This window comes from Cyprinus carpio, chromosome A6 (genome assembly GCF_018340385.1).
Source record: "Cyprinus carpio isolate SPL01 chromosome A6, ASM1834038v1, whole genome shotgun sequence".
NCBI lineage: Eukaryota > Metazoa > Chordata > Actinopteri > Cypriniformes > Cyprinidae > Cyprinus > Cyprinus carpio.
The window spans coordinates 11,983,788-12,009,611 of record NC_056577.1 but is presented as its reverse complement, the minus strand read 5'-3'; the positions used below and the strand labels follow the sequence as shown (position 1 = coordinate 12,009,611).

The 25,824-nt window shown below is 38.3% G+C and overlaps 1 protein-coding gene across 10 annotated transcripts in view; it reads left to right on the top strand.

The window, feature by feature from the left end:
- Nucleotides 1-25,824, top strand: part of setd5 (SET domain containing 5) — a 41,472-nt gene that overhangs the window by 4,704 nt on the left and 10,944 nt on the right. For 4 of the 10 annotated variants that reach the window (XM_042758067.1, XM_042758075.1, XM_042758066.1 and 1 more), the window contains exons 2-8: nucleotides 5,437-5,693; nucleotides 12,205-12,307; nucleotides 20,266-20,549; nucleotides 21,093-21,151; nucleotides 24,055-24,242; nucleotides 24,455-24,493; nucleotides 24,642-24,887. In XM_042758067.1, the coding sequence (XP_042614001.1) occupies nucleotides 5,623-5,693; nucleotides 12,205-12,307; nucleotides 20,266-20,549; nucleotides 21,093-21,151; nucleotides 24,055-24,242; nucleotides 24,455-24,493; nucleotides 24,642-24,887 (990 nt within the window). In that variant the 5' untranslated portion in view covers nucleotides 5,437-5,622. Of the gene's footprint in view, nucleotides 1-5,436; nucleotides 5,694-12,204; nucleotides 12,308-13,092; nucleotides 13,417-19,616; nucleotides 19,684-20,265; nucleotides 20,550-21,092; nucleotides 21,152-24,054; nucleotides 24,243-24,454; nucleotides 24,494-24,641; nucleotides 24,888-25,824 lie in introns of all 10 variants that reach the window. The other 6 variants (XM_042758074.1, XM_042758072.1, XM_042758071.1 and 3 more) reach the window with 6 other exon arrangements.

The window sequence follows — 25,824 nt, the reverse complement described above, 5'->3', positions numbered from 1 at the left end:
GCTTTACAGTCGACAAATCACCAAGATTTTCTTTGGACCTAATGTAGCAGCACTGACTGTAACCGTGTAATTTTTGCAGAAATGTGGTGTATTCATGTTATATTATGTATAATTATATATTCAGTGTTTATTTTATGGTATATAATTAAAGTAATTTGTTATGATGCAATGATTATATATGTATATACATATATCATTGTGTGTGTGTATGTGTGTGTATATATATATATATATATATATATATATATATATATATATATATATATATATATATATATATATATATATATATAGCGCGCTATATATATATATATAACACCCCTCTACCTATATATTCTATTATATATATATATATATATATATATATTATAAACATAGGCTGTGCTGTTTAAATAATGCTCGGTTGGTACTAAGGGGCCCAAAATGTGTCATGAAAATATCCCCCACACCACCACCAACAGTTGAAACATGGCAGCTAGGACGTATCCATGCTTTCATGTTGTTTATGCCCAAATCTAACCCTGCCATCCAAATATTTCACCAGGAATCACGACTCATATGACCAGGCAACCTTTTTCTAGTCTTCTGTTGTCCAGTTTTGGTGAGCCAGTGCAAACTGCAGCCTCAGTTTCCTGTTCTTAACTGATAGGAGTGTTCTTCTGCATACTTTGTTTGTAATGAGTGGTTATTTGAGCCCTGGCATCAAGAAGTAATTTTCACCCACAGAACTACCGCTCACTTGATATTTTGTTTTTTTATTATTTTTTTGGACCATTCTCTGTAAACCCTAGAGATGGTTGTGCATGAAAACCCCAGTTGATCAGCAGTTTCTCAAATACTCATAATAGCCCCTCTGGCACCAACAACCATGCCATGTTCAAAGTCACATCACCTTCCTTCCCCATTCTGATGCTAGGTTTGAACTCCAGAAGATGTGATTGTCTTAGATATTTGCAATTATGATCAGGTGTACCTACTCAGTGGTTCCTCCTCTGTTGTTTGATTGAAGGGGTCATATGATGCGATTTTCATTTCCAGATGTTCACTCAAAGAAAGAAGGCGTACCTTTTATTCTCGTAGTATTGTTGTTGCTGCCGCCACCATGTCGTATAGACGCTGTGTGTTTCACTGTGAAAGCGAAACTACTTTGTTTGGCCTTCCAATAGAGGATGATATTTGCTTTGTCATGCCTGGGGCTAATCCGTGCTAGTCGCTGAGGAAATACATCAACTTTGCACTGTGGATCGCCGAATCGGCTTTCACTGTGGACGCAGCGAAGTCCAGCCCGGGGTCGTCACATGTGGTTTGCCGTAAGCACAAGGTATGCTTGTACAATATGTTAAGAGGCATAATATTTCCGTCACACGCTTGAGGCATTCGGCCAATCACAGCACACCTCGCTTTTCATAAGGCGGGGCATAGAGTAGAAACAATAATGTACAGTATGTGGACCTTAAACCGCATAAACATTTCATTACACCAAATACACAAAATAATGTTCTTTTTAGCAGTATCATATGACCTCTTTAATATTTAACATAAGGTGACAGCAGTGTTATATACAATCTGCTGTCTACAGTCTTTTTGAATTTTTTTTAATGTAATTGTGTGTATTAATACATATTTTAAATTGGATAGCATACCTATTGCTGCCATAATAATGACCAATTTCAAATGTTTGCATGCTTTTCTTCTCCTTTTTTTTCCTTGACAACTCCCACTCGCCATAGTGAAATATTGTTCTTATAAATAGTTTCAGTAATTAATATGCATGCAAATTACAGCAAAGTGCAACAGTTACCGTATGGTTTTTGGCAGTGGTCAAAAAATATTTAAAAGGTGAATTTTGAATCGATTTCTTCTTGTAAACTCAGAGACGTGGACTCGGATGGTAATTAAATTACCACATACCTTGGTTTTTGTCAAACAACAGTAGTTTTTTTTGTGGAAAAACAGACATTCTGGAATTATATGGCAATAAAATCACAGACTAACTCCTGTAAATACTGAAAATAGCTTACGTCCCCATGGGAAACGATAACCGTCTGAGATTTTGTCTACTGAAAATTTATTAAAAGGATGTTTCATCAGCTGAACAAATGACATGTTCTTAAACAGTGCAATCCATTGAACACACTATACATCTATCCCTCACAGCCTCATTTTCATTCCTGTCAAAGATTAAATATGGCACTACCCTGTCTAAAGTCTATGAGTCTGTATCTGACTCAATACAAACAGAGAACAACTACTTTGCATTAAGGTTTGTTAGGCTTTATTCAGCTTATGGACTGATTGATGTCCAAATTCATGTACCATCAGAGTATACTAATTGCTTCTTGACTTTTAAGTGTGCAGGTGTGTAGTATGAATACAATATAGCAGTACATACTTTGTATTCTATTAAAGTCTCTGCAACCGCCCACCCCACCACTATTTTAAAGACAAAATGTTACATTTATTTGTGCATTGCTTTTTAAAATACACTTGGTTTTATTGCAGCTTTACTGAAAGGTATATTGTAATATAGCAATGTTGTTAGAAACTTAGAGACATTTTCTTTTGTCTCTTTCGTCAATAGTCTACATACAAGATGTATGTAAACTATTACCCAGGACCATTTTTGACCCAGGAAGAAAATGACGTGGATATCATCATGCAAAGCCACATATCATGTGAAATACCATCCTTTCACATCCATGTAATATATGTTGGAATAAATCATTCATGACAACAGCTTTTGACATCCATTGTTTAAATGTTTAGTTTTCAACAACAGACTGAAGTAGAAACAATTAAAACGCTCTAACAATTTTATTGTATGCTAATCCTTGTAAAGTGCATTGGTGGTGTCTTTCAGTAATGACTGCAATTTTCTCCCATTTCCACACATGATCTGTGGCCCACAGCCAGAGTGACCATTGTGTTCTTTGTCACTTTATTTACGAAGCGCCTTCTCCCCTGATTTCTTAGTCTTAGCAGCTTAAGGAAGAGTCCTGGTTGTTCCAAACTTCTTCCATTTAAGAATTATGTGCGCCATTGAATTCTGTATTACATATTCAAAAACCTGTTTAAATAACAGATAAAAGACACATTTGACAATTCTTCAAAAGTGGAAGGTTTTTTTTTTTGGTCTATACAATGGCTGCGTTTGACCTGTCAGGTGACATTCTTCCTTTGTCGTTTTGTTTTGCAGATAAGAATTGTAAGGGGAAGTGTAAACGCACTTCTGATCGGAATGTTATCCAATCAGCGTGTCCTGGTCCAGAGGTAGTCGGGGATGCATTGTGATCGGATCTCAGTGTAATGTAAACACAATCCAGCCATCATTTATGCATTCGCAGATCAACACCACTCAAAATGCCTCCCCCTCTTTCGTGAACTGTCAGAAAAAAAAAGACGGAGAACACCCGTGTGGAGACTAGTGAGACTCCTACACTTGTCTTTGATTTGTAAGGGTGCTTTCACACTTGGTTTGCTTGCCTGGTCTGAACCAGAGTTCGATTGCTCCCCCCTCCCCCTGCCCCCACTGGACTGTGTTCATATTATTTTATTTGGGTCCGAACCGCGGTTCGTTTGCTTCATCAAGCCAGTAGCTGTTTACCCTGTTGATAAGTGACAGCAGCACAGGAGAAGGTGGCAAATGCATAACATTGCTTTCTGCACCTTCCCTGAAAGTTACCTCCGTTTTTGGAACCGAAAATTGAGGTTATCTGCTTACTTACTCTTAAACATACCCGGGTATGTCACATAACCTGCTTTCTGGAATGCCCCCCAGGAAAGTGAGTGAAACATATTTTTATCAAATAATATGTCATTAATAGCAGTTAACTTTTGTGATTTGATACGATTGTGTTCACATCAGCAGCGAATTCACATGAACTGTACCCCAGACCACCCTTTTTAAGTGGACTCGGGTACGGTTCGCAGGTCCGCACCCGAGTTTCGGAAGACAGCGTTCACATCATCCAAACAAGCAGACCTCTGACATCAATCGAACCCGGGTGCGCACCAGAAGTGCAAGTGTGAAAGCACCCTAAAATGTCCCGTGATGTTGCCAAGTGTAAACGCGGCGTGTTCTGATTGACTGATTATCTGATCTGCTTGATCTGATCACGGTGATCGCATGTTAATGCCAAGTGTAAACGCAGCCAATGAGTCAATGTAGTTTGGATCCAGATGTTCTTTAAAATATCTTCTTGTGTTTCACAAAATAAATAAATCCATAAGGTTAGAAACAATATAAGAGTCTGTAAATTATTATTTTTTTTCTTTTACAGTATAAATGACCTCAGTGTATTGAAGATTATATAAGCCAATCCATGTGTCAATCCATCATTTATTTTTTTTATCTTGAAGTTGATAAGAAAAGATAGTTTATACACAAGTTGTACACAACTCGAATAACTAAATTCAAAATATTTTTTGGCTTGGTTTACTGAGCATATTGATCTTGCTAGAGCTCATCCCCAATGAAGAGCCTGAAAGATGAGCATATAAGATGAGGTTGTTTTGTTTTTGTGAAAATCAGTGAAGGAGATATGTAATTATGCTGAAAACTGTGTATGTGTCAAACTGGCTTGTGTAAAAAAAAAAAAAAAAAAAAAGTACTTCCTGTGTGCTAAAGTTCGGCTCATCACCAACAGTTGGCCTTCAGTACAATAACAAGTTGTCTTAACTCAGTATAAATACTAAAATGATTCTGTAGGCAACAAAAAAACTGCATTTTATATGCCTGATGAGAAATCTGCTGCATTATGCCTTGCCATTTGTTGCACGTTTTTCAACATTTTTCAACAGTGTTTCAAAATGAACATCACTTTCGGCTTGACTTCAAACTATGTTTAGCTTGCTGGACACTTGTTGATCTCTGAGTCTAAACTCCTAGTATAATTTGGGATGAGCAAAGGATGGATGTTTAGCAAGGTTTAAGGATTGGTGTTATTAGGTCTGCAGTCTCACCATTTTTGTTTTGTCTGTGCATAAAGAAATTGCATATTCACTTCTACAGCACTACTTTTTAGTAATTGAGGGTGACTTGAATTATCTCAGCTGACCAACTTTAACTTATACATTACACTTTAATGTTAAAAAACTAAATGTATGGAATGAATTAAACTTTTAGTCTCAAAGTCCTTTACCGTTGTATTGTTCTTCTCCTCCTTCTCTTGCTGATTTTCTTCAGTTCGCAGAGTAAAGACATGTACCACAGTTTAGCAACAAGAGACTACATTTTACAGTAATCATGTTATATACTCGAGTGCTGTACAAACCAGTATGAATGGCCAAAAAAGCCAGTTGAAAATTTCGTATCAAGCAAAATAAATATTTTTTTTGTGTGTGCTAACAATTTTGCCAGTTTTTAAGGCTGCATTTACACATATGACATGTACTTAATCCTCTCTCTCTCTCTGTTTTTGTGGTCTATGGTTTTAGGTCTCCTGATGTGCGTGATGTGGTATAGCAGTGCCCCATCTGAGGAGTGCGTCACTGCTGCCATTAGGAGCCCTTGATTCTCCTCTTCCCTCCCCTCTCTCCCTCCCCTCTCCCTCCCCTCACCCCTTCCCTGCCCCCCCCCCCCCCCCCCCCCATCCCCTTCCCTGCTTTGCTGCGCTTGACGTCATGAGCATAGTAATCACACTGGGAGTCACCACACCTGAGACACCTTACACCGATATGGCCGCTGGATCAGAGTAAGTTTCTGTTCTGAGCCCTTTTTCCAACAAAATGGTTCTGCTGCAGAATCATTCATTTCCACAACAGAAAATTAGTTTCAGTTTACTTTGGACTATAGTCACATAACACACTGCAACAAAACCTTTTATGTCAAGTCTGTGGAAACACAGAGTCAGTAGCCGGCTGAGCACTGGCCAAGAATGGGTTCTGGCACCAGAACATGCACCATTTTGGTGGAAAAGGAGTAGTGAGGGTTGTTTATTTAGTGCATTTTTTTCCTCCATGGTTAAGTATCTGCATAGTACTCCATAGTATCCATTACATTAAGAGAGAAATATGCAATTTACAGTGGAATTCTGTGAAGGCAAATACATTAGTTTAGACTGAGAAAGATAAATTGAATCATTTTGTCTTGCATGTTAGCCTTTATAGCTGGGCATACCTGATTCATTTAAAAAATGTACTGAGTCACTTGCTCATGCTGAATGGCCAAGCACAAGGCAATCAATCAATCAATGCTAAAAAATCAAAGGTGCCATGTCAAACACTCAAGATTAGATTTCTCTTTGTTAACTGTTAAGACATTAAATTTTTTCATGATGTTCTGATGATGTACTGATGTTCACCCACACTATATTTGTTTTGGAGCACACATTTTTAAAACTATCCTAATGATGTGAATGGCTGAGTTGAAAGACTAAGAGGACATGATTATCATCCAATCAATTTGAACATGGTTTTCATAACCACTAGGGCTGTGCGATATGGACAAAAAAAACCCTATCCCGATTTTTTGATCAATTTTGCGATTTCGATTTTAATCACGATTTTGACACACACAGACATGCTTTACAGTCATAAATGCATTCGGTATAAATTTGAAACATATTTCCAAAAGAAAACCAATGAGAGCTTTATCAAAAAGTTGTAACATGCCTCTAGAACAGACATAAGTCAAAATAATCACTAGGTAAAGATGTCAAACAAAATGTCTAGACATATGGCAGAAAAAAAAAATAATAATAAAATAAAACCTGTGTCCAGGGCTTTTTTTTTTTTTTGCCATGCATTCTTCATAGAGCTCATTGTAGCGGTGCCTCAGGTACTGAAATATATTTATTGCGAAAGGTTCACACGTTTGCAGTGCGTATACAGTATGTGCATGCGGTGCAGAAGCAGCAGCGAGAGCGCATTATTGTAACGCGAAAGCGCATTAAAATAATGCACGAGCGCGAATCTATCCGCTCGCACGCAGATTTCCTTTGCGTTGTTACAAAACCAGACACGTGTGCTCAGATACACGCTGCTCTCGTCCGGAGAGAATGCGCGCACTTAAAACATGTCTCCTCTCACTCACTCACTCACAACTCTCTCTATGCTCATGCGCTAGATATTCATTCTTTTCGCACCTTTCGATTTTTTTTTTTAACCTTTTCTGTTCACATCTTTTACCGTGTGCAGTGTGAACGTTCTGATCCATTAACATGGGCTCGGAAAAAATACGCATCTCAGACAGAGTGTGTGAACCTGGCGTTAGGCATATGCCCAGTCTGTTCTGTTCTCGCGCTCCACTTAGGTGCGCTGCATTCTTATTGGTTCAGATAGCATACTGCGGTAGGTCGGGACCGCGGAAAATCGTGCTATAAAGCGATTTAGAAATCGTGCACGCTCAAATGGTGATTTTATTACGATTTCGATTAATCGCACAGCCCTAATAACCACCACCTCTTTTCTTTTGATTAAAGGAGCCATGTGTAATGTCTGGCAAAAAAATCAAGTCATACTCCACATTCCATACCAGATGGGGGCAGTATGCCTCAATAAAGTGAATTGGTCTACTCTAGAGTAACAAAGGAGAAACGGCATAGTCTCTATGCTCCGCCCCTACCTTCACAACAACCCTAGAGCCATAGCCGAAGCCTAAAGGACGTTTTGCCTCCAGAGGAACGTTGGGTGATGTCAAGTGATTTTGAAACATGACATCTTCAAGCTACTCCCCTTCACCCTTTACCAGTGAATATGTTCATATTCGTTTTGTTAATATTACATTTTGAATTGTATATACACATTATTTGAATTAAATTAATTTGACAGACAGCATTCTGTCAACATCATTGGTCAACATCAGACAGCTGATGTTGACAAAGCTAGCGCCAACCAACGTAACCAGAGCTGCCAACTCTCAAGCATTCACCGTGAGACACACGCAATTGACTCTTTTCACACGCTTTCAAAAACTTGACCGCTCTGAATATAGTGAGTGAGTGCGCGCGCGGCCGGGGCGCTCTCTCTCTCTCTCTCTCTCTCTCTCTCTCTCTCTCTCTCTCTCTCGGGTTCATTATCATCGAAGACATTTCAAGCTTCTTAGGTAATGTTACCATTTTAGCATCAGCTTGGTAGAGACGGGCTTTGGTAGATAACAGGTGAAAACCGGATCGGATCTGTGGGTAAGTTATAGCTAGCTTACTATCAAACGCAGCTACGGTTAGCCATCGCTAACATTAGCACGTTTATCGAACAGCCTTCGATACATTTCTATGTTATAACTTCCCGAAAAAAATACGCAAACATATAAAACAAACTTCTAGCGAAATACTAACATGATCTTACTTAACAATACAAAAGAAATGTTGCAAGTTCGGAGTCGAAGCTCATTTCTTTCAAGTCCATCAGTTGTCTCCAGCGATGGAAAGCAGTGCCGATGTTTACTCTGGTTCGGCTCCTTTTCTTATCGGATTTGATTTGTGATTCCGAGCGCGGTTGCTTGACATCAGCTTCAAGTACGCCCACAAGCCGTGCGAGTTATTCGTGTATTGCAGGTTGGCTGGTGGTTATGTTGCCCGCATATCGCCTCCCATGGCCGAAACTGGTATTACGACACCTGTCGGGCCGTGGCTAGTAATGCTAATGCTAATTAAGGTTGATATCTCTGCAGCACTATAACTTGACATTTTTTTAATGACATCATCGCCCTTATTTCTTCTCATTCTTTTGATGCGTGTAGGTCATTTTTTGGATATTTTTACCTCAATTTTTACACATGGCACCTTTAAGGTACTTTTTCCTTGCTCCTGACTGCCAAAGGCAGTGCTAAACACTAGTGGATCATTGTGGCACCAGCCAGACAGAATATGCCAAAAACATCTTCAGTAGCTCAGCACTCAGCCTCTTTTGCTTTCACGCCTAGAGATTTTTCGTACTATAGCTTTTTGAAGTTGATTATTAAATGTGTCTATTTGTTGGAGATGGGGGTGTTTCACAAATATTTCGGTCAATATTGACACGTTGTTATTATTATTATCTAACATGAAAATCTTTTATGCAATCATCATTTTATTTCAGGATAGTAATGTGTCATGGTATACATTTTTTTACAGGAAATAAGGTTTTTATAATGCCAAAATTTTAGATATCTTTCTTGGTAACAATTCAGATGCGACAGGAGTAACTAGTATAATTAAATTCATTTCAAGTCACTTTTTTATAGTGCTTTTCACAATATGTATAGGTTCAAAGCAGCTTTTCAGAAATGTCATGTTTTTTCATTACATTTAAGATACAAGTCATGCGGGTTAGTTAACATCAAATAGCAATTTAATCAGAAACAATGAACACCTATGGATGAGAATCCTAAGGTAGAAACAAAAGAAAATGGAGATTAATTAGTGCAGCTGTTGTTTATGAAATTTCAAACAAAGGACAATAATTTGCATTTGATCAGAATATAACTACAGTATAATGTTATGAGATTAATTATTACACTAATTAAAAAGTCAAAATAAAAATGCAGTTATTGAAGAGAAGTAATTACACAGTCACTAATAAAAACAAAACACCAAATTACAAGCAACAGGAGAACTAAATACAGTTGAACAGATGCAAATGAAATTTCAGTTTTTCAGGTAGGTCTATCTAACATAATTATGAATACAGAAATTTGATTGCGAATAAATGACTACATAGTCATCACTATATGAATTAAACTTATGTTCTGTCCAATATATTGATACATTTGATTTTATCCTGGATTAAAACAAGGCAAAATAAGAGCAGCATTTCACACAATAATATTTTTATCTTGATTATCTTGTTTCTGTAATCGTTTTATATACAAAAACTGATTTGATTTAATAGTCAGCCATGGTGTTAACCATGTTGATGCGTTGCAGCTTGTCCACTAGTCTGGGTTTTATTTCTATAGTGCATGTACCACGCAGTTTTGTGATATGCCACTTTATCTGCAGAAGATCGTAATCTTAATTTGGAGTCACTTAAAGGGAATCACTTGTTTATACTTTTACTTAAAGGGTTAGTTCACCCAAATATGAAAATTCTGTCATTAATTACTCACACTCATGTCGTTTCAAACCTGTAAGACCTTCGTTCATCTTCGGAACACAAATTAAGATATTTTTGATGGAATCTGAGACCTGTCTGACCCTGCATAGACAGCAACACAACTGAAGTGTTCCCAAGTCCAGAAACGTAACAAGGAGTTGTGTGAGTTGATCTGTGTGTTTTTATTTGTTATTATTGGTTTATACGAAGTTATGAGAATACTTTTTGTGTGCTTTTTGTGAGAAAAAACCTTTATTCAACAATTTGTCTCCTCCGCGTCACCCCGTTTTGTGTATTTTGTGTTCCAAAGATGAACGAAGGTGTTACGAGTTTAAAACGTAATGAGGGTGAGTAATTAATGACAGAATTTTCATATTTGGGTGAGCTAACCCTTTGACAGGTGCTGTTTTGATTTGTTGCTTGTAAAATATCAAGACAAAAGAAATGTTAATGTTAATGTTAAATGTGCCTTTACAGACAGCAAGCTATCTGAAACACCAGGCTGTTTCTGGAACATGTTCAAAAGCCGGGTCTATTTGTAAATGAGACAAAGCATATTTATTGGATACCTCTGATTTCTCTAACGATGTCTGTCACTCTGTTACATTGCTTGGGAAACCAGCATTTTACAGCTTCAATTCTGGTTTAGTGTGATTTTGCAGCACAGAATACTTCTACAGGTTATAGGGATACTGCATGGCCTTGATGTCCTGGTTCAGGTGTGTTTGATCAGAGTTGGAGTTAAAAGGGAAGGTCACACTACACTTTTCATTCCAGACATATGACCAATAGATGAATTGTGCTCTCTTAAGCCCTATTTGGACGGTAATTGTTTCTCAGGGGGACGCAAGTGATTTTCACCATTTACAGGGGGTAGTTGGTGATTTAAATGCCGTCCGAATCCAGAATGTCTGTGTTTTTCTCTCACCACCCCCGTAAAAATCCCCGGCCAAATTACCTACTGTTTTTTGACAAACACCAAGGTCGTGTGGTAATTTAATTGCTGTCCGAATCCACATCTCTGAGTTTACGAGAAGAAATCGATTCAAAATTCAGTGTTTAAAATCTTTTTAAGCACTCCCGTAAGGTAACGTTGTACTTCGGTGTAATTTGCATACATATTTATTTCTGAAATGCTGGAAAGTATTTAAAAGAACAGTACCACCACAGTGACTGGAAGCAGAAAGAGAAGAAAAGCATGTAAACATTCGAAATGGGTCTTTATTATGGCAGCAGCAGGTATGCAATACAATTTTAAAATGTGTATTATTATAAACCGATATTTCGCATATAATTTATATACAACTATAGCGTGTCTATTTTCCTATTTTTAAACAGGAGATTTAAATGATAAAATAAATAGGATTATATATTATAAAATTTATATATTATAAAATATGCTTGGAATAAAAAGAATACATTTTAAGTATTTTAAATACATTTTATACAATAATAAGAATAAATTTGTCAATAAAATTTATTTTATTTATAGCAGACAATCGTGTGACTGGCCACATGAGCAGCGCGTTCCCCGGTTCCTAGGATCACAGAACTCGCTACTCCATTGTGAATAAATCGCCATCCGAATCCATGAGTTTTATCACTGAGGTGATATGTAAATGTATTTGAGACGTCCATATGAGACGTCTTTAAAAATAACGTCTTGCTAAGGTAGACCGAGTTAATAAAGTGTTAAAAATAAGTATTATTCCACTTGAGCTGCCTCTTCATCTTGGATTACCTTTGCAAGAACTTTCCATGGTGTACTATGCTTATTGCATCATTTTAGTTTTTTCTATTTAAACGTGAGTTCTGCAGATCAATATGTTTGACCTTAATTACTTTTCAGGTGAGAGGCATTCCTTATGACTGTCCTGTTACATAACATCCGCTACTGCTTAGCACTATTTCTGGTGGGCAGGAGGCATGAAACAACAGTTGTGGCTTCTGTGAATTACAGACAGTTGCCATAGTTCTTTGTCACTCTGAACCCTCAGAGCTTATTTTGTGATGTGTTTTTTATTTATTTATTTATTTTTTATATATATCCACTCAGTCTATCTTATCTGACTGGTGCTGTGGTGATGTTAAGCACTGTCTCTGGCAGTCATCTGGAGTTTACAAAACCACATTTACATATATAACTAGCATTTGATTTGCCAGCTTCTCAAAAATCTTTCTTTCTCTCAGTCCGGAGTCAGTTGAAGCGAGCCCAGCAGTAAATGAGAAAAACTACTCAAGTCGCAGCTGTGGGAATACACAGAGTCATGGATATGGGGGCCTTCCCTATGCTGTAAGTTGATTTTTATTCTTGTTTTAATTTTTACAAATTAAGGATGGACCTTTTTCACATTTATGGGTTTCTCAGAAGCGGAAGTCGCCATAGTTGGGTTAATTTCTATAGCGGTGAATGGGAGACTATAAAAAAAAAACTTTCAAAAAGAGGAAAAACTTTCAAAAAGAGGAAAAAATGGAAGGAGAGACTAATAACAGCAGTCAGAAGAGAAAACAATGTCAAATTTACCTTCACTCCCATAGACGCTGTATTATAAACAACCTCATGATAGTGGTAACTAGTTTTTTGTAATTTGATGCAAAGGTAATAAAATACAAAGTGTTGTGAATGTACTTACAACTTTTTTTAAATATAAAAAACTGCAGGATTTGTGATGCTGATTAAAATGCATCACAGTCTGTGAAAAGGGTCCATTAAGTGATAATGTTATTTTAGTCAATTTGTAACCCAATAGCACCTCATTAATGCATGTAGGAGCCTAAATGTTTTTAAATAAGGTGATATATTATTCTCATTTTGATCATTGAGTGGTGCTGTGAACAATACAAGATTTTAGTTTATAGGTAGCCCTCCTACTGCTGTAGGTAGGTGTTTGACCCGGAAAGGCAGAAGGTTTTTGACCACATCGCAAAGCATAGCAACGTAGCGCAGGGACACACAACAAGTGCGAAACTGCTGGACATTGTAAACTTTGTTTTGGTGTATGTATTGGAATATTGAATTTGACATTATTCAATTTGGTGTTTTGTGGAACCAATAAACTGTGTATGTTGATGCAACAGAAGAATGATCATCTCGTTCATTATGGAGACATGAAATAAGGAAGAAAACTACATTACATCAAACAAAGTAAGCGCGTCAAAAACCTTGGCTTGTTGAACTTTGCTTGTTGAACTTTGTTTGAAAATTTTGAAACGTTTGGATACAAAACAAAAGAGGACACAATGTTAACCGGAGTCGATGGATTTCGACTGTGTTGGGAAGTCCTTCTGCATTTATTTATCACTGTAAAGGACATCACGATGCTGGATTTATGACTTCTAAAGTTGTCTGAGGAACACAGTAACAGCGGATCATCTAATGGCGCCCAACACACTGAGGCTGAGGTACGTGAAGCGCTACACTGTTTAATGACTTTTAAGTTGTGTGCAAACACAATAAAAATGCATTAAAAGGTTTGTTCGCCGATGCGGGCAGATAATAGACTTTGGTATTGACTGTTTGTTGCAACAAACTATTAAAAATAGTCTATACCTTATGAAGATTCGCGACGCATTGTCATAAAATTGTGGGGTCTGGTGTGTCAGCTGCTAGTCAGTCAAACAGTGTGGCTAGCAATGTGGAAGCACAAACTGAAAAACGCGTGGTAAAGCTTTCGTTTAAAGCATTATCTGATAAATTAGATATGTTGCATGCTGTCAGAAAAGCCAAGCTGAATAAGGCAAATAATATAAGAAAATCCTTGCAAGGTTATATTTAAAGGGTGACAAATTACAGGTACAGAGTGCACTTGAAGAGCTCATTGAGGTATGTGATAATGCAAAAAGCATGTATGTCCGTATTGGGTTTATTGCCACCTGATGAAAGGGAAGAACATGAAATGTGGTTTAAAGCAAAAATGATGATTGATGATGAGTGCATTGCTAATGCAAATCAATGTGTTTGTAAGAGATTGTGATGTTAATGATGATGGCATTCATGTTAATGATGATAGTGTGTCTAAAGTTGATACTAGTAAACATTCAAAAAAAAAAAAAAAGCAACAGGAGCAGTAGTTGCTACAGCACTACATCCTCTGCAAGGATAAAAGCAGAGGCAAATAGAGCTGCACTTGTGGCTCTTGTTGCAGCTTTAAAGAACAGGCATGCCCTCAGGAAGCAGGAGCAGCAGTTAAGGAGGAAAAGGGAGCAGCCTGATTTGGAGGCTGAACTACCTGCATCCACTGCTGAGCTGGCAGTGTTGGAGGCTTTTGAACAAAAAAGTGCTTCTCAAGGATCTGCAAGTGTCATGAATTCCCACTAAGAAAAGGATGGAAAGGAAAGGTAATATGGCTATGGGTTAAACCCTATGGCACAGGAATACAAAGCTGGAGCAGGAAAAGCATTTCAACAAAGTGTCCGTTTACTACCACCTGGCCAAATAGTTGATGTGCGACCTTAAACAAGTGAGAATTGGATTAACACTGCAACATGCCAACAGTATGGGTTTAATAAACAACGGCAAGCAACAGTTGTACATGGAACATCACAGCATACAACTTCTCAATTAAAGGACAAGCAATTTATATATTATGATGCAACTGGTCAGAATCCATCTAATGATATACTTACTATCATGCATGGGCAAAATGAGATCACAACTGCCTTGGTTCAACAACAGCATTCAATGTCATTGCCATCAAGAGATATTCCCATATTTGACAGAGATTCTCTTCAATACAGAACCTTTATAAAAAGCCTTCGAGCACGGTGTGGAAGTAAAAGCCAGTAAGGCAGATTGTTTGTACTATTTAGAACAATTTACAAGAGTTGGTGTGTAGCTGTCAACATATGGCTCCTGAGCGTGGTTACACAGTAGCAAAAAGTCTTTTACAGGAACATTTTGGGAATTAATATAAAATTGCTACTGCTTAAATTGAAAAATCTCTGGCTTGGAGACCCGTGAAATCACTACAAGCTTATGCTTTATGTTTGTGTGGATGTTGCAGTGTAATGGAGGCGCTCCAGTACATGCAAGAACTGGATATGCCTGCAAACATGCAAAGTGTTATTTCAAAATTGCCATTCAAGCTGAGGGATCAGTGGAGAATAACAGCTTATGACATAATGGAAACATGTAACCGCTGAGCTTGTTTTATTAATCTGGTCACATTCATTGAACGTCATCTCCGGATTCTTTCTGACCCTCTCTTTGCTGATATTCAGGAGTCATTGTTTGGTATCACTAGAACAAAGAAATTGACCAGATTTAAGTCACAGCCTAAGGAAAGAATGAAAGGAAATACTTTTGCTACTACAGTAGCAAACATAGACTCCCTTTCAGTAATTGGGAGTTCAACATCAGACTCCGGGAAAGCTGACAAGGTTGGTTGCTTATGCCGTTCTAATAATCACTCATTGGAGGAGTGTGATCAAGGAAATGATACGATTTCTCAGGGTAAAGGGAGTTTGCTTTGCATGCTTGTGTACTGGGCACATGACGAGGCAATGTAAAGGGCGTTTAACCTGCAAAGTTTGTCATCAAACTCACCCTAAGGTGCTTCACATCAAAGGGGAATCAGCAGCTGTGAAACAGTCATCATCGGATAACAAGTTAGTTTCTTGCAAAGACATGTGGGCATACAGAGGTCGGTAAGGACCTATGTGCCTTGCCCATTCTCTCAGTACAATTTAAATCCATTAAATCCATTCCACTGAATGGGAACAGTGGTGCACTAAGAAATGGAGCCTTCAACTGCTACAGTGAATAGGATTGCTGTGTGCAGATAGGAAGAAATGTTAATCAATCCATACAATCATGACTTTAATGAAAGAACTGTGAAGAAAGAAATGTAGAGGGAGGACATCAGGTTTATTGAAAGCATGGAGCAGTCAGAAGTATGTCAAGATGGGAAGCATTGTTTGAATTTACCTTTTAAGACTAAAGAAGTCCATCTGCCTAACAACTTTGCTGTGGCAAAGCAACAGATCCTTGGTTTGAAGAAAAAGTTTCTCAACAACCATGGTTTTCACCAGGAATATGCAGGATACATGAATGTCTTTAGCAAGGGCTATGCAGAAGAAGTACCTTAAGAACAGCTGCACTGTGAAATTGGGAAAGTATGGTACATCCCTCATCATGGTGTCCACCATCCAAGAAAATTGTCTATTTTGTGTAGTGTTTGATTGTGGAGCAACGTTTCAGGGAACATCGTTGATCAACAAACTTCTGCAAGGTCCTAATCTTACCAGCTCATTTCTTGAAGTTCTCACTCATTTCAGACAGTAACCCATAGCTTTTATAGGTGACATTCAGTCTATGTTCCATCAAGTGAAGGTTGCTGAAGAAGACAGAAATTTGCTTTGTTTGCTTTGGTGGCCAGATGGAAACATCTCTGAAAGACTTTTGGAGTATAGGATGACTATACATTTATTTGGTGCGGTTTCCTCTCCAAGCTATGCAAGTTATGCACTGAGGAAAACTTCAGATGACAATCAGTTTTATTTTCCATCTCATGTGATTCAATCCCTCAAGCAGAATTTATGTGTGGATGACTGCTTGTAGAGTTCAACTATGGAAAGAGAAGCTATAATGATGATTAAGGCTCATTTTGCTCTGTGTCAGAAAGGGTCTCAGTGGGGAAAAGGGCCAAAGATCTTAAGGAGTTGGAATTTAGTAGAGATAAACTTCCAGTTGAAAGAGCATTGGGCCTACAATGGTGTGTGGAAATGGACTCTTTCAAAATTAAGTTGGAGGTAAAACATCAGTCTCTTACCAGACGTGGCATGCTTTCAGTCACCAGCTCTGTGTACGATCCTCTGGGGTTCCTATCACTAGTCATGTTGTCTGCCAAGATGATGCAGCAGGAACTCTGCAGGAGAGGTTGTGGATAGGATGATACCATACCACAGGACAACTTAAGGCAGTGGAAACAATGGTTGGAAGATCTAGAGTTGTTGGCTGCATTCACTGTGGACAGGTGCATTAAGCGAATGGTCTTTTCGTTCCTCATGGAGACATGCAATATGAAGAAAACAATGGAACCTCAAACAAAGTAAGCGCGTCAACTTAATAATTCCGGGATCAACTACACCATTTTGCAGGATGCCAGTGAAAATGAATACGGCACAGTGACATATATCAGAATGTACAAAGATGAGAACTACATTCACATTGCCTTTCTTTTTGGTAAAGCCAGAGTGACACCACCGAAGGCTGTAACCATTCCCAGTTTGGAGTTGATGGGAGCTGTGCTTGCTACCAAGGTGGACGCAATGTTAAAAGAATTGAAAATCCAGATCGAAGTTTCAGTCTTCTGAACTGACAGTACTTCAGTATTGAAGTACATCAACAATGAAGACAAGTGTTTCCGTACATTTGTGGCCAACAGGATCACAAGAAACTGTTGAACCCTCACAATGGAGATATGTCAATTCTAAGGACAATCCAGCTGAAGATGCATCAAGAGGAAGGGTTAGAGAATTTCTGAAGGACATTTGGTGGATTGAAGGTCCAGCCTCCTTGTGGTTGCAGGAGGAGCACACTAAAGATCTCAATAGACTCTGCTTAAACAGATCAAACGAGAAATCACAGTAAACTTCATTAGTGTGAATGAAGTGTTCAATCCTACTGACCAGCTAATTGCTTATTTTACGGAGTGGAGGAGATTTTGCTTCGGAAAGAAGCAGAAGGATATGAATGCTGGTCATCCAAAGAACCAAAGAATGGCATACAGTCTGAGGGGGTCAAGAGTCACAGCAACACCTAAAAGTCTTGTGTTGACACTGGATGATCTATTTGGAGCAGAGAAAGCCATCGTTCGCTATTGTCAGCAAAGGAAATTCAGGGAGGACATTTCTGAAAATCTGGGTCATGGTGGACGTTGTCCATGGCTAGGAGGAAATTTTGGATTATTAACTCTCACTTGGCTGTCAGGAAGATCATTTCTGGATGTGGCTTTTGTAGACATTACAAAAGAAGAGCAACTGAACATAAGGTGGCAGATCTTCCAAAGGAGAGGATCCTTCCTGATCTACTGCTATTTACCAACACTGGAGTAGATTACTTTGGACCAATGCAAGTAAAGAGGGGAAGAGTAACCTGTAAAAGATGGAGTAGCATTCACCTGTATGGCAAGCAGCTATCCATCTTGAGGATATATGGATATGGCTATCCATCTTGAGGTAGCAAGTTCATGCGTTATGGCGTTTTATTAGCAGGAAAGGACAGGTGACGCATTTAAGATCTGATAATGATACTAACATTATTGGGGCACAAAGAGAACTGAAGGAGGCTCTTGCTACGTTGAATCAAGACAAAATTTAAGGAGTGTTATCACAGGTTGGAATTTGTTGGAGTTTTAATCCACCAGCTGGTTCACACCATGTTGGAGTTTGGGAAGAAATGATACAGTCTGTAAAAAGTGTTCTTCTCAGTTGTAAGTCAACATAGGTTAGATGCTGATGGTTTATAGGTAGCCCTCCATTGCTGATCCATTTTGAATGATTGACAAATTACCAAGCTGTCTTAGGATCCTAATGATCTGGAACCTCTCACACCTAACCATCATCTTCTCTTGAAAGCTTTACCACCTGGTGTGTTTGAACCCCATGACCAGTGTATGAGAAGGTGATGGAGACAGGTGCGATATCTATCAGATCTGTTCTGGAAAAGATGGGTACGTGAGGCAAAAGTGGAATCAGAAGAAAAGGAGTTTGGTTCCTGGAGACATAGTAGTGGGTTGGCTATCAAACCCGGTACCAATATGGCACCGGTACCCATGTAACAGGTATATACTAGAACCGAATCAGACCGCAGATTTCGGTGCCATGCCTGAGCGATCGATTGAAGTATTTGTCCTCTGGTTCTCTGAAATGGACGTAAGACGCATCATCACTGCCAAGCCATAATTTTTGGGGGAATTTTTATTTATTTATTATTATAATTTTTTAAATAAGTATCAGTTCAGGCACCGTTTAGGCACCGATATCGAAAAAAAACAAACAAACAATACTCAACCCTACATAGTAGTAATTATGGACTCTTTGGCTACTCGTGGTTACTGGGCTCTTGGAAACAACCTAGAGGTTTTTTCAGATAAGCATGGTCTGGTACGTTCTGTGAGGTTGCAGACCAAAACCAGCATCATTTAAAAGACCAATAACCAAACTTTGTCTATTATATGAAGTTTTAAATAAGACTGTTTTTCTAAATAAGTGTATGGTAATGTTTTGGCTCCTCCTTTTTATTGTATTTGAATTATGTTTGTCCACCATTGACAATTATGGGTCAATTATTAAACACATTAAAAAATGTGTTTAATAAGGTGATATGTTACTCTCATTTTGACCACTGAGTGGGACTGTAAATGTTACAAGATTTTAGTATATAGGTAACCCTCCTACTGATCCGGAAGGGCAAAAGGTTTTTGACCACATCGCAACGCATAGCAATGTAGTGCAGGGCCATGCAACAGGCGCAACACACGACAAGAGGCGAAACTGCTTTACATTGTAAAATTTGTTTTTGTGTATGTGTTGAATATTGAATTGGACATCATTCACGTTGGTGTTTTGTGGAACCAATAAACTGTGTGTTGATGCAACAGAAGAATGGTCTTCTCGTTCGTTATGGAGACATGCAATAAGGAAGAAAACAACGGAACCTCAAACAAAGTAAGCGCGTCAACCTAATTATTCCGGGATCAGGTAATTCAGTAGCTTAAAGTATTAGAGTTAGCTCCTACATGCATGGTGCTGAATCATATTAAATAACCTTGTGCATTGTGATACATTTATAATTGCAGTTTCAATATAAGTGAATTGACCATGAACTAAACTGAGTTTATTGTAACACCCAAAGCCACAATGACTTGAACAGAACTGCAAATCAACCTGGACATAAGTTACATTTGCATTTAATCATTTAGCAAATGTTATTATCCAAGGAAAGCTAACAAGCTGACTTGAACATAGCTGTTTATTGAGGTTTACGGTTGTTTTTTTTTTTTTTTTTTTTTTTTTTTTACTTAAATGAAGTTCATTTAGTTTCATGGTTGTAGTTTAATTAAGATGCTTTAGCCAAAACATTCTTAGCTATATATATAATATTGTTTACTTTTGAATGCCACATCTTTTAGTTTTTCATTCCCACCTCTTCTTTCTTCCTACCCCTTTTCCCTGCTCCCCACCTTTCATTCTCTTCCCCCTCTCTCTTTCCTTTTCCCTTTTGTTGTGCCTGAACACCGTTGTTTGAAGGTGCAACAGTCTTCCGTTGTGTGTTGTCAGGATCATAACTATGGAGCTCCACCCCCTCCCACCCCTCCTGCCTCCCCACTCTCCCAGACCGTTTTCTCCCATATGGACCACAATGGCACACTGGGACGATCGCGACCCTGTTTCTCCATCAATGATCCAGACAACTCTGCTGACAGTGAGAGCTCTTCGGAGGAGGAGGATGTGGTGGAAGGCGCAATTCCACCTTCTTGGTGTCAGTGCCGTCCAATGCAAGATGGCTTCCTAATTAAGTGTGAGAGATGCAGGTGGGTGATTTGTATCTGAAATATTTAATTTCAGATTGTACTGTGCTTTAGTGGCATCTAAATCACAAGATTTTCACATTGAGAATGACACTGTTTCGTCACTCTCTGAGAACAGTTTGCACATCCAAAGAAAGTAAAATACGCATGCATTAACCCTTCAGAAAATACTGATTTCACTTGATTTAATGCCAAATACAGTCCATCACTGAAATATAACCAATGATTACAGGAAATGTCAACATGTTCCCCTAAGCTTATATCTTATTGGTTGGTGAAGCTTTTATTTTTTTATCTCACAAACAAATAAATGGCCAATGTCAAACTGAAATCACGTTGGTAAAAAATTTTTACGTCTTGAGGCAAAAGTTCATGTCCAGCCTTAAATGCCTAGGCCTTAATTCAACACCTGTATATGTAAATTGGCTAAATTATCACAGCAGTGGTTCACCTTTATAAGAACCAATAGTTATACTCCGAGTTATGGCAATTAGTTATTGCTGTAATAGATAGAGAATATGAACTGAAGTACTGTTCTTGTTGTAGGGGTCTGGAGAAGAAGCAAGGGCTGGATGGGCAGCGCAGAAAAGCAGAGAATGTTTCAGGTAAAACTCTCTTATGATAATAAACATGATCTTACTCACTCTGAATCACTTTGCTTATTAGTTTTAGTTTCAAAGTACTTTTTCAAAAAGATTGTTTTGTGTGTTTACAATATTGCCAAATCATCAATAAACACAATAAAGCCTGTGCCAGGAAAAATGTGTAAATAAGACTGTGAAATAAATAAGGTACATGTATTGGCAATAAAACTATATAGTCAAGTTACCTTTATTTAAATAGCACTTTATACAGTATAGATTCTTTCAAAGTAGCGTCACAGTACGGGAAAAATATGTAAAAAATAATTAAAAAGAAGAATAAGAGAATCAGTGATGCAAAGTTCATCAAATATGAGAGAGGTTCAACCTCTGCTGTAAAGTAGCTCTAACAAGACAATAGTGTTGTCATTCAGTCAGTTCAGTGTTTATTCAGTTCAGTTCAATGTCTGTGTAAAGCTCATTAACTATGAAACAAGTTCAATTCAGCTGTAAGCAGTACCACAGAAGACCATGTGATCTTATTGAGCTTGATTCAGTTTGATTATATGCTTTTATAGGTAAACTTTGTCATACATTCCTGTTGACCTGACAAAGCCTTGTCTCAGCATTTAAAGGGGACATCGGATGAAATGTTACCTTTTTTTAGTTTTTTTTTTTGCCATTTATTTAGGTTTCTGGCATGTCTACCAGCTGAGAAAAGCTGAAAAGAAAACACATAGCCAGTTTTTTTATAGGCTGTCTGAGTGTGAAACTGTCATCCAGGAAGCTGTTTCAATTAGCATTCTGTTTTCTATGTAGATAGCTATCTATTTGAATATGACCATCGCCAAGCCATATATGGAGTCCATGGCAGCACTTCATGTGTATTGTGTCAACAAGCCCTATTGAAGAGAGTGGTGGAGTAACCAGTAGCTTATTATCATTAAAGAGACATGCACCGAAATGGGTCGCTGTGAACAGGACTATTGTGTTTTCCAGTCGGGCTACCAAAATGTATCATCGCCCTGCCCGATGGGCTTTCATGAATAGTGATGTAAAATTCCTAACTTGATTCACGTTATTCACCCTCTTTTGGGGGTGAAACAGATCATAGTTGAAAGTTTGCACTTGTTTCTAAGTCTTACCGATTTAAACATTCAAGCGTTTTAAACCATTCACACGCATACAGAGCACACAGAGAGCCGCGTTTCAGACAATGCGCGTGCACAGAATTGATTCCTCTTTCGCGTATCCTTGCTTCTGAATGAACACACACACACACACACAAAATGATCTCAAAATAGTTGTCTCTGCAAGTATTCTCATAAACACAGTCGGTTATGTCTTAAGTGAACGTATACAGTGGAGATAGAAATCTCCTGTGCATTATTATATTTGATCTGCCTTAAAGGGGCAGCAGGCTTTAAATACCTGGTCTCCCATTAGTGCCACATGCTGTCAGAGAGTGACATTTGTGTCTCATTCACAAAGCTAAAATCAGACCATTCTGTTTTTGCTTCAAATTTTTTAATTATACAATCCAAATAACATGTATTTAGCATCTGTTTTGGATAGTTATTCATATGGTTGCCTCTGATTTTAAATAGAGCACAGACAAAGCCTTTGTTTATATGAAAAGATTTCTTTTAGTTGGGGGGGGGTGTTTAAGAATTTCAAGTTAGTTTTATTTAACATTTCAATTTCACAAAGAAATATGCAGCATTTTTTCTGAGAAAAAAAGAAAAGGACACCTTTTCATTTATAATTTGTCTTAGATTTCATTTTGTAAAAAAAAAAAAGTTTTTATTCGGGCTAGTTAAATTCATTTTGGGCTACCAAAACCTAAAGAATGCCTGCCCGAAGGGCTACTGGGGATTTTGAAATTTTGCGATAATTTTGTGTGTATGTGTTCATTCAGAAGCAAGGATATGCGAAAGAGGAAATAAATCTGTGTACGCACATTGTTTGAAACGCGGCTCTCTGTGCGCATTTGAATGAGTGCAGGCAGAAACCAGTGCTCTAGTACGGTGCCCGTGACCTGACATGGTTGGTTCACTTAGTTTTGTCATGGCCACAGCATAGTAACTCATGGGAACGTGATAGTATGTCATGGCCATGAGGTATTAATTTGTGGGAACATCATATTAACTCATGGGAATGTGATATAATGTCGTGGACACAAGATAATTTTGTTGAGGTAACAACATCCTTATGTTGTGGCCTCAAGATGTTATGTTGAGGGAACGACATCCATTTCTCGTGGCCACGACTTCTTATGTTGAGGGAACAACATATTTTTCTCATGGCCACGAGTTTAATGTGTAAACTAACCTGCGTGACCATTGCAACATATTATCACGTTCCCACGAATTATGTGAACCGACCATGTCAGCTCCCGGGCACCGTACTGTTGCTCCAAATGTGCGCGAATGTTTTAAAACGCTTGAATGTTTAAATCGGCGAGAGTTGGAAACAATTGCAAACGATCAACTATGATCCGTATCACCCCTACAAGCGAGTGAACAAGGCGAATCAAGTTAGGAATTTTATATCACTATTCAAGATAGCCTGTCGGGCAGGGCGGTGAAACATTTTGGTAGCCCAACTGGAAAACACAATAGCCCTGGGACGTCGGACTAGTGATTTTGCGAGCCCTGTGATCAGAGCAGTGGCTGATTTCAGTTGTTACTTCTCTTCCCAGTGATACCTTTATTTCATCTGTTGTAATTTCTGACAGTTTTTGAAAAATAAGGGTTGTTTTTCTGGGTATATTTTTATTTTTCTAAATTTATCACAGTGAGGGATAAATAAAGATTTTGTTTATGTGTGTGTGTTTTTTGTTTCAACCTCACCAGTGTCAGTGCTCTCTCATGTGCTGATGGTTAGTCATGCTGAGTCTTGAGCTTAATTTATATCTGCCTTTACAGTGGGCGAGAGCAGTGCTACAGAGAGTGGAGATGAGGACATGTCAGCCTCTGCTGTGTCGTACACGGCCACTCAACACACACCCACTAGCATTACTCTCACTGTCAAAAGAGTCAAACCCAACAAAGTTAAGAAGAGAAAGAAGAGCATAGAGAAAACACGCACTACTCCTAAAGCCAAGAAGGTTAAGGTATAACACATACACGCACAATCCTGTTCACATGACATAGACGGCAAATGTGAAAAGTCTGAAATAAATGTAGCTGAATTATCACTTCTGTCAGAGCAAGTGAACATGTTCATGGATTTTGAATCGTGTGTTCATGGGCATGTCTCACTTTTTCTCAGTTTTCCCATCCTCTCTATATTATATGATTTAAAAAATTGATATTCTCATTTTAGGCTTACAGAGAGGGTTCCAGAAAATCCATGAGAATGAAGGTATGGACACAAATATGTAAATAAATGAAGAAAAAAACAAAGTTGATCCACCTCTTCTTCTTTAGAAATAAGCTTTAGTACTACTCATTACCAAAGACTAAAATTAACCAGAAGAATCTTTAAACAAATAACCCTCTGATTGTTGCAGAACTCTGCATCTGAGGCTAGTGTTCTGGATGAGAATACAACGGAAGGATGGGAGACACGAATTCGCCAGTGGACGGACCAGTATGAGGAAGCTCTGTCTAACCAGTACAGTGCTGATGTACAGAACCTCCTCAAACACTACTGTGCTAACGGCAACTTGTCCCCCACCCCATCTACTGTTGCCATGGACACCATTAATAGAACAGAACTAGCCTGCAACAACACTGTGTTGGGCTCGCAAATGCAGGTATAGATGGGTTTCACAGTTCATCAAAGTCTTAACGTCTTACATTTACTTTAAGACTGTATCATGTATTAAATGTCATGGATAGTATTTGTAAAACACAATGGAATGGGAGGGGGTGCACCAGTAAAAATGATTCCAAACAAAGCCAAAGCATGAGCAACACATTTGCAGCATTAGTGGTATTTTGTTCCTAAATGGATCAATAATCAGAGTCAGTGATTTGCTTTAAAAGACAGGTTGTCACCACCTAATGGTGTAACAGTGTAACCTGCTGAAAGGGTCACATGACCACCAGTAACATACAGACTGACAGCTTATCTGGAACACAAATAATTAAATTATGCTTATATCAGAACTGTTGGAATGTCACTCAGCCAATCAAATTCAAGACCGGGATCTAATCATTGTAGAGATAAGATGTCATATTTTTGTAATTGAACGTTCCTCAGCCAATCAGATTCCAGCATTCAACGGCCCGTACTATAAAATGAAAACATGGCTTGATTATTTTAATCTTGCAAATAACACTATTTTACTGATAAGCAAGAGTTGAGGACACAATTTGACTATAAACAGTTGCTTCCTGGTTTTAGATAAGCCAGCTCAGTCATTTCTGGTCAACTGTCAAAATCAACTGTGCTATAAGAGGGAGCACACTTTCTCTACATAATCCATTCACAATTTGAAGAAAAGTTTTGTTTGTCTAAGAGAACAAAACGTCCACGTATACAGTTTCAGGAATGACAAACACGAGTGTAAAAATATTACGCGAGTCATTGCTAGGTTTCTGTGAGGGTTTCATATATCCACCTATATTCCACAACATCAAATGGCACTTCCCCGGAAGTTTACGAGCTTGCTTATCTTTGTGCAGTAGTTCTAAAGAATGCTCCATGCATATTGCCTATTATGTGTCCCTGCCTTTTATTCTGTGATA